The sequence below is a fragment of the Arabidopsis lyrata genome, assembly GCF_000004255.2.
Source record: "Arabidopsis lyrata subsp. lyrata unplaced genomic scaffold ARALYscaffold_4, whole genome shotgun sequence".
Classification (NCBI taxonomy): Eukaryota; Viridiplantae; Streptophyta; class Magnoliopsida; order Brassicales; family Brassicaceae; genus Arabidopsis; species Arabidopsis lyrata.
Genome location: NW_003302552.1, coordinates 19,934,417 through 19,942,445, shown reverse-complemented (window position 1 = coordinate 19,942,445; position 8,029 = coordinate 19,934,417). Strand labels below are relative to the sequence as shown.

General features: G+C 33.9%; 2 protein-coding genes across 2 annotated transcripts; one reads left to right on the top strand and one right to left on the bottom strand.

Annotated features, from left to right (window-relative positions):
- The first annotated feature begins 4,731 nt into the window (after window positions 1–4,731).
- Window positions 4,732–7,221, top strand: LOC9315964 (cytochrome P450 98A3). The gene is made up of 3 exons (XM_002881698.2): window positions 4,732–5,327; window positions 5,937–6,334; window positions 6,425–7,221. The coding sequence occupies exons 1-3, from the start codon at window positions 4,844–4,846 to the stop codon at window positions 7,067–7,069; spliced, it is 1,527 nt and encodes a 508-aa protein (XP_002881744.1). The 5' UTR covers window positions 4,732–4,843; the 3' UTR covers window positions 7,070–7,221.
- A 67-nt stretch (window positions 7,222–7,288) lies between these two features.
- LOC9317810 (cysteine proteinase inhibitor 3) lies at window positions 7,289–7,996 on the bottom strand. The gene is made up of 2 exons (XM_021027492.1): window positions 7,731–7,996; window positions 7,289–7,641 (listed from the first exon to the last, which is right to left on the bottom strand). Exons 1-2 carry the CDS (start codon window positions 7,923–7,925, stop codon window positions 7,459–7,461), a joined length of 378 nt encoding a protein of 125 aa, XP_020883151.1. The 5' UTR covers window positions 7,926–7,996; the 3' UTR covers window positions 7,289–7,458.
- Between the last annotated feature and the right edge of the window lie 33 nt (window positions 7,997–8,029).

Below are 8,029 nucleotides of genomic sequence, written 5' to 3'. Positions count from 1 at the left end.
AAGATTGTGTAGAGATTTTGGTAAATTGTTGAGAACATATTTGATTTCAGAATCTTTACTTAAATAGATAAAGAAAGATTTTGTAGAGACTTTTGCTAAATATATGAGAAATGAATTTCAATTAAAAATCTTTACTTAAATAAAACAAATCTAAATAATTAATGCTAGTGGCATGTCATTGTAAATACTTCTCAACTTCAGGATTTATTTGCTAATTGTGATCCAAAAATATATATATAGATTTTTTTTTTGTCATCTAGATTTATTATTTATTGCAAATTCTGAGAACTGTTACAATTAATTTTTTTTTTGCAGATAAAAATCAGAAGTTAACTAAGTCGTAGAGATTTTTGGTAAATTGTTGAGAACATATTTGATTTCAGAATCTTTACTTAAATAGATAAAGAAAGATTTTGTAGAGACTTTTGCTAAATATATGAGAAATGAATTTCAATTAAAAATCTTTACTTAAATAAAACAAATCTAAATAATTAATGTTAGTGGCATGTCATTGTAAATACTTCTCAACTTCATGATTTATTTGCTAATTGTGATCCAAAAATGTATATATAGATTATTTAAATTGAAATTAAAAATTAACCAAACAAATACAATAAATTAAGAAAATAAAATCATCAACAAAAAAAAAATAGGAAACGACGGTGGTTCTCCTTGATTGGATTCGAAAGGGAAAACGCATTCGTTTCGAACGGGAAAGAGACGACGGTTCTGTTCAGTTGGATTCAGAAACGACTTGGAGATTTTTGTCGATTAGGTGTAGAGTTGGTATATATGTTATTTATGAAGGTTGTTGTGTTGGTCTTAAAGGTTACGTGCACTAGCAAATGGAGGTTTCTATAGATTGATGCATTTCTGTTAGGCTCTCTCTTGTTTAGGCGAAGCCATGTTTTCAGTTTTATGTTTCTTATCCAAATTTTGATGTTTAAATTTGTTGCAGTTTTCATGAGTTCAATTCTACTTCTTATACGCTTGAAGTTTATGTTGGCATTTGAGTTCTATCTGCTTTCTCTGCATTACTTGAGTAGTTGGGTTAGGAAATTAAGAGACTAAATCGCAGCCTTACATGTAGCATAATTTGACAAATCTTGAACCAAATTTCAAATGTCTTGCATCTAATGAGAATCTCAACTTTTTCCTTTGTCAAGATGATAAAAATGGACAATCATCAAGAGTGATGTAAGCTATTTATCATGTGTTCCTGGAGTTAAGTCTTAAATATAAAAAGGGGAAAATCTTGATGTGTGCATTATGCCATGTAGTGCTAATAGGAACTTAATTACATGAATCCTGCAACACTCTTTGCTCCCTTTAATCACAGGAGGTTATGTTTTCTGGATATTGATATGATGTTATGTTTGTTCATATTGCATTGATGATGCATGATAAATACCAAATGAAGAGTGCAAGAATGGATGCAGTTCGAAGCAAGGTGATGAAGTGACAGTAGTCGTGTCATGTTTCGTATTGGGTCATAAGATTCGTCTTAGATTCATACTTCAAGCAATTTGATCTTTATATTCGGTTCCTCAAACAACGACGCCATTAACTAATTTTTTTTGGAATGATTTTATTTTGTTTATTTATTTTATTTTAACTTTTAATTTCAATTTAAATGATATAAAATTTTATTTTTGTTAAAACTAAAAGGGGTGAATATAATGGTTCACCCCTAGGGGTGAACCCAAGAATTGTTCAAGAAATAACATCACTAGTTTGATTATTACTTTTGACAAAAACGTTAGTCAGAAAAAATATGGAATCTCTTTCGATCTGATACTACTAACCTTAAATAATATAGAAATCTTAATTCATTCTCAAAACATAGCTACTGTATATGAGATTCAAAATCGGCTTCACCGAGTTATTATTATAAAATTTCGACATTATTTCCTGCAAAAGATTAAAGATGTTATAATGTTACAAGAAAATGATGATGAGGGCATAGATATATAGATTTTATAAGCTGGTCTCGTAATTCTTAAAAGATGGTTGTGGGTATATATATGTAACGGAACATGCATTTGTGTGTATATTACTATGTCTATACGGTGTTTTAACTTCGTGTGGGACAATGCCCAAAGTTTTTTACTTCAGAGTTATTTTCTTTTAGAATTTAAAGAATCAATTATTGGATTTGTCAAGGTGAAGGTGGACTTCTTTGCACGCAAGGTCTAGTTGCCGTTGCATGTAACATGTTTGCTGAAAAAAAAAAGGTAATTGGGAGAAGTTTGGCCAGACATTTTTAATTTAACCCAAAAAAAAAGTAGGGCCTAACACAATATAAACCTCTCTTTGTTATAAATAACACCTACGTCTTATAATTGAACCAAATATTGAATCATTAAACTCACCTATAATGAATATAATAACAAGAATTCACAAGACTCCTAAAGAAAAAAATTCACAAAAACAAATAAAAATTTACGTCTCACCAAAAACACTCTCACCTACCCGTCTGGTCCCACTGACCCCAACATACTACACCGACTCTCCCACACCTTTTTTTTTTTTTTTGCGTTTTGAAACAAATAGAACTATTACCAACTGATTGATTCGTGAATAGTCTATTATCTTCTTCTTTTTTGTGACAGATGATTCGTGACATTCGTTGTTCTCATACGGTCATACCAAAGTGTGAGCAAATCAACAGTATTTTCTAAACCACGGAATGATCCGGATTTTTACCATTCAATTAATTTTTTAAAACAAATATAACCATTGAGTTATTCATTCACCAAGTTTTCAAATAAGTCTAACACCATTTCACTAGTCACTTTTTTAAAAAAGGTTAAAAACATCAATAATCACTAGTTTCTTTAGGTGACAAAAAAAAAAGAAAGTCACTAGTTTCTTTTTGGAAAATTTATTAGGCAAAAATAGACGAAGTTGTAATGAGTGAGTTCAAATTTATCTATGGCACGCAGCTATGTCTGGTCGGATCACACCAACTCTCTCTACTTCATGTGATTGCCAATAAAGGTGACGTGTCTCTCTCACCAACCCCAAACTAAACCTTCTTACACTTTCCCCACTCGCTCTCAAAACGCTTGTCACCAAAGTCTATTGCCTACGGGGACATGTATAATCACCGAGTTAAAAAGAAGCGTTTATTACCGTTGGACCAATAATCAAACGTGTTTTTGAAAAATTTGGAATTGAAAACATGATTTGACATTTTAATGATGGGAGCAGACGAAACCATTACTAAATTTAACGTGGAGTATACTTTTCTATTTTCGAAGAAGACATTATAACTAAGCTGATTATTATTCTAGCTTCATAGATATTTTTTCACTGCGTATAAAAGTTCGTGGACATGTCATCGTTGGAACTCTCAACAATCATAAGCATTTTAAAAGGACAATGAGAATAAATAGATAATATATAGTGGTGTGGGTGGAGAAAAGAACAATGAGAAGAGTCGTCGTACAAATAATTTAAGAAAATATTATTCTGACTATGGAACGTGTAAATATTTATCTAAAACAGAATGTGAATGTTCTTTACTTTTTTTTTTGTTTACATTAAAAATGCAATTTTTATAACATTTACATCGCGTATACATTGGTCAAACTATTTTAATTCGACCGTTGACCAAAAACTTATCGGATTCGAAATTGTGGTTTGGTAAACATTGTTTGTATATCAGTATATACTTGATACTCGGATGACAATAATCATAGTAATCATCACATCTCCTGCGTATCCCAATAAACGAAAAAATTCGAAAGTATGAAACTTTCTAAAGTAGTGTAACAGAAATAACAGAGGTAAAAAAAAAAAAACAGAGGTGGTTTTACTTTTACCAAATGGAAAGTAAAAAAACAAAAAAAGAAGAAGAAAAAGAGTGAAAGTGAGAAAATAATAAAAAATAATCAAAGGGATACAATAAAAATGAAAACAAATTATAATTAATATTATCCACCTTATAAAACAAACAGCAAGATATATTACTTTACCTCAATAACAACAAAGAAATGAATATTCATCTATAATTATGAAAGCTACAGAAAAAACAAATCCAGCTCAGGTGCATGTATTTCACCTCAACTTAGTAAATAACAAGTAAAAACCAAAGTAATTATTTTTACTCTGAAAATTTTCCTCAGTAGTTAACTAGTTATACCAGTCAAAACCTCAAATCTGAATATTGATAATTTGATATCCAAGAAGTTTACTCATTTGAATAAAAGTTAAATCTGAAAATAGATATTTATCTACCTCTGTTTTTTTTTTCTCCACCAACTTTCCCCTACTTTATCACTATCAATAATGGACATTATCCATCTTTTGATTGTCTTGAACTTTGCAATTTAATTGCATATTTTCTTGTTTTACATAAAAGAAGTTTGGTAACAAATACTCCCTCTATTCCTGAAAGATTGATGTTCTAGAGTTTTCACATATATTAAGAAATAATCATTGTTTAATTATTTGTCAATTACTTTTTTATACTAAATATTTTTTAATAACTTTGAACCAATAATATTAGAAAACAGTTAATCATTACGTCTTGAAGTTTACGATATATTAATTTTAATCAATAAAAAATAAAACAAAAACCTAAAAAATCAAACTTTGTGGAACAAACTAAAACTCTAGAACATCAAATATCTAGGAACAGAGGGAGTATATATTTCTGAAATTGATTATTTAAAAACAAAAAAAAGATAAATCGGTTCACCAACCCCCTCCCTAATATAATTCAAAGTCTCGACCACTCATATCTAGAATTCTAGAAGTGAATTCGGTTTACACTTTTTTTTCTTTCCCTTTTTGCTAATAAATCACTGACCCATAAAAATACTACAAACTAAATCCTATGTCGTGGTTTCTAATAGCGGTGGCGTTTGTCGCCGCCGTCGTATCTTACAAGCTAATCCAAGGGCTGAGATTCAAGTTCCCACCAGGGCCACGCCCCAAGCCAATCGTCGGTAACCTCTACGACATAAAACCGGTCCGGTTCAGATGTTACTACGAGTGGGCTCAATCTTATGGACCAATCATATCGGTCTGGATCGGTTCAATTCTAAACGTCGTCGTATCTAGCGCCGAGCTAGCAAAAGAAGTCCTGAAAGAACACGACCAGAAACTCGCCGACCGGCACCGGAACAGATCAACCGAAGCATTTAGCCGCAACGGTCAAGATCTTATATGGGCCGATTATGGGCCTCATTACGTGAAGGTGAGAAAAGTTTGCACGCTTGAGCTCTTCACACCTAAACGACTCGAGTCTCTCAGACCTATCCGTGAAGATGAAGTCACCGCCATGGTAGAATCCGTCTTCAGAGACTGTAACCTTCCTGGTACGTTGTCGTTTTTAGGTCAATCTTTTTCGATGAAAGAAAGGAAGAAAATCTGCCATTAAAGGAGTTTTAAGTTTATCCATATAAAAATCTTTCAAAAGAGGTAAAAGAGAATCTAGAATACGACTTGTAGTAAAATGCTCTGATTAAGGAAAGTTCTATTATACAAAATCGGTAAGATTTTTTTTTTTTTTTTTTAAATACTCAAAATCGTAATTTATGTTCTTTGGAAAGAACGAAATTTATGCCAGATTTGTCTTTTTATACAAAATAACGCAAGCCACAGGTTGCCTCTACTAATTATCGTCAGAAATGATGAAATTTATGTTTGTGTCGTCAAATTAGTTTTGTTTAACTATATGAATAATGTTCGACTTTTATTTATTAATCTAAAATGGTATCAACAAATGTTTCGGGTTGAGAGGGTAGATAACCAGTCCATACTGTGAGAGTTAATTAAGTAAAAGATTTTAAAAAATAAAATAATGATTAGTTTTTATTTAATACTACTATATATAGTAGCATGTAATTTAGAGAAAAAATATTTTTTTATAAAAAATATTAGTTCGGAAATAGTATAATCAGTGTTTGATTATGTATCTTTTTCAGAAAACAGAGCAAAAGGTTTACAACTGCGGAAGTACTTGGGAGCGGTTGCGTTCAACAACATAACGCGGCTAGTCTTTGGGAAGCGTTTTATGAACGCGGAAGGTGTTGTGGACGATCAAGGGCTTGAATTCAAGGCCATAGTATCCAACGGTCTGAAGCTAGGTGCTTCACTATCGATAGCTGAACACATCCCGTGGCTCAGGTGGATGTTTCCGGCCGATGAGAAGGCGTTTGCTGAGCATGGGGCTCGTCGCGACCGCCTCACGAGAGCTATCATGGAGGAGCACACTTTGGCCCGTCAAAAGTCTAGCGGAGCGAAACAGCATTTCGTTGATGCGTTGCTTACGTTGAAGGATCAGTATGATCTTAGTGAGGATACTATCATTGGTCTTCTATGGGTGAGTTTTAGTGCTTTTATGAAATCAGTTGAGCTAATTTGTGTAGATTTCTTGTTGCTCACGATTGGGAAATGGTGTGTGTGTGTGCAGGATATGATCACGGCAGGGATGGACACAACAGCGATAACAGCGGAGTGGGCGATGGCGGAAATGATCAAGAATCCAAGAGTGCAACAAAAAGTGCAAGAAGAGTTCGACCGAGTGGTTGGACTTGACCGGATCTTAACCGAGCCAGATTTCTCCCGCTTACCTTACTTGCAATGCGTGGTTAAAGAGTCATTCAGGCTGCACCCTCCGACGCCTCTAATGCTCCCTCACCGATCTAACGCAGATGTCAAGATCGGTGGCTATGATATTCCCAAAGGATCAAACGTTCATGTGAATGTTTGGGCTGTGGCTAGAGACCCGGCTGTATGGAAAAATCCATTAGAGTTTAGACCAGAGAGATTCTTGGAAGAAGATGTTGACATGAAGGGTCATGATTTTAGGCTGCTTCCGTTTGGAGCTGGAAGACGGGTTTGTCCCGGTGCACAACTTGGTATCAATTTGGTGACTTCGATGATGAGTCATTTGCTTCACCATTTTGTTTGGACACCTCCTCAAGGGACTAAACCGGAGGATATTGACATGTCTGAAAACCCTGGACTCGTAACTTACATGCGTACCCCTGTTCAAGCCTTTGCAACGCCTCGGTTGCCTTCAGATCTGTACAAAAGGGTGCCTTTTGATATGTAAATGTCACTCTCGTCTACCTTTTGGTTGCTGCTGCTGATGCTCTTGTTGTTGTTTGTAGACATGTTTCTTGTGGTTTATCATCGAAAAACTTTTGATGAGATTAGTTGTATCATTTCTCTCAAAGATAAGTAAAGAAGCCGTCTTCTTTGTCATTGGGTTTACGATCTTTGAATAGATGCAATGTTGTATAGAAACATAAGAATAAACAGAAAGCAAACATACAAAGACAGAATGATTACATTAAGTTAAGGTTTTGCCTATAGCAATACATTACACAGTACACACACACAGTGGTCCGGAACCAATTTATCTCAGACTATTATTATTCTCAGAGCATTTGTAATCATAGATGCATCAGTTGTTTGTGTTTACATTTGAACAAGTGAAATTCAAGAAGAGGATTCCTTAAACTCCTGCAACTGTTTGAAATTCATCCATGGCTTCACCCACACTTTGGCTTCAAAATTCTTTGTATGATCACCTTCTTTTGCTTCTAGGGTTAAGTGGTACATCGTTCCTGAAACTACCTGCTCTCTTGCTTTTACAATCTTCTTGAACTCAAGAACCTTGTTCTGTATTTACTCGGAAAAAAAAACAAAACTAATCAGACAAAGTTTCATAGGATATATAATCAGATCATAAAAACAGAGGATTCAAAAACCTGTTGTTTGTTATGCTCTTGAATGGCAAATCGAGCGAGACTCTCGATCTCTCCACTGTTCTGATTTCCTCGGAGATCATGAACGCCTCCTAGCTTCATCGTCTTCTCTGTGCTTTTCTCTTCTGATCTGCAAATCGCTAATTGAATTGTTCCACAGATAAGAAGGGCAACGATCCAGAACGTTTTTGATTCCATCTTTAATAGAGAGTCTTATTATGCTTCTTACAATTTCAGATTCGTAGGTTTTGGCCATGTCGGTATCTTTTACGTTGCTTGGCGATTAAGGTATGAAAGTGACA

Bases quoted from the DNA above. Each gene is read 5' to 3' on its own strand.
- LOC9315964 (XM_002881698.2), top strand. From the start codon at position 4,844: ATGTCGTGGTTTCTAATAGCGGTGGCGTTTGTCGCCGCCGTCGTATCT. The intron at 5,328-5,936 runs GTACGTTGTCGT...TATCTTTTTCAG, and splicing joins CAGAGACTGTAACCTTCCTG to AAAACAGAGCAAAAGGTTTA. The intron at 6,335-6,424 runs GTGAGTTTTAGT...GTGTGTGTGCAG, and splicing joins CTATCATTGGTCTTCTATGG to GATATGATCACGGCAGGGAT.
- LOC9317810 (XM_021027492.1), bottom strand. From the start codon at position 7,925: ATGGAATCAAAAACGTTCTGGATCGTTGCCCTTCTTATCTGTGGAACA. The intron at 7,642-7,730 runs GTTTTTGAATCC...GAGTAAATACAG, and splicing joins AAGAGCATAACAAACAACAG to AACAAGGTTCTTGAGTTCAA.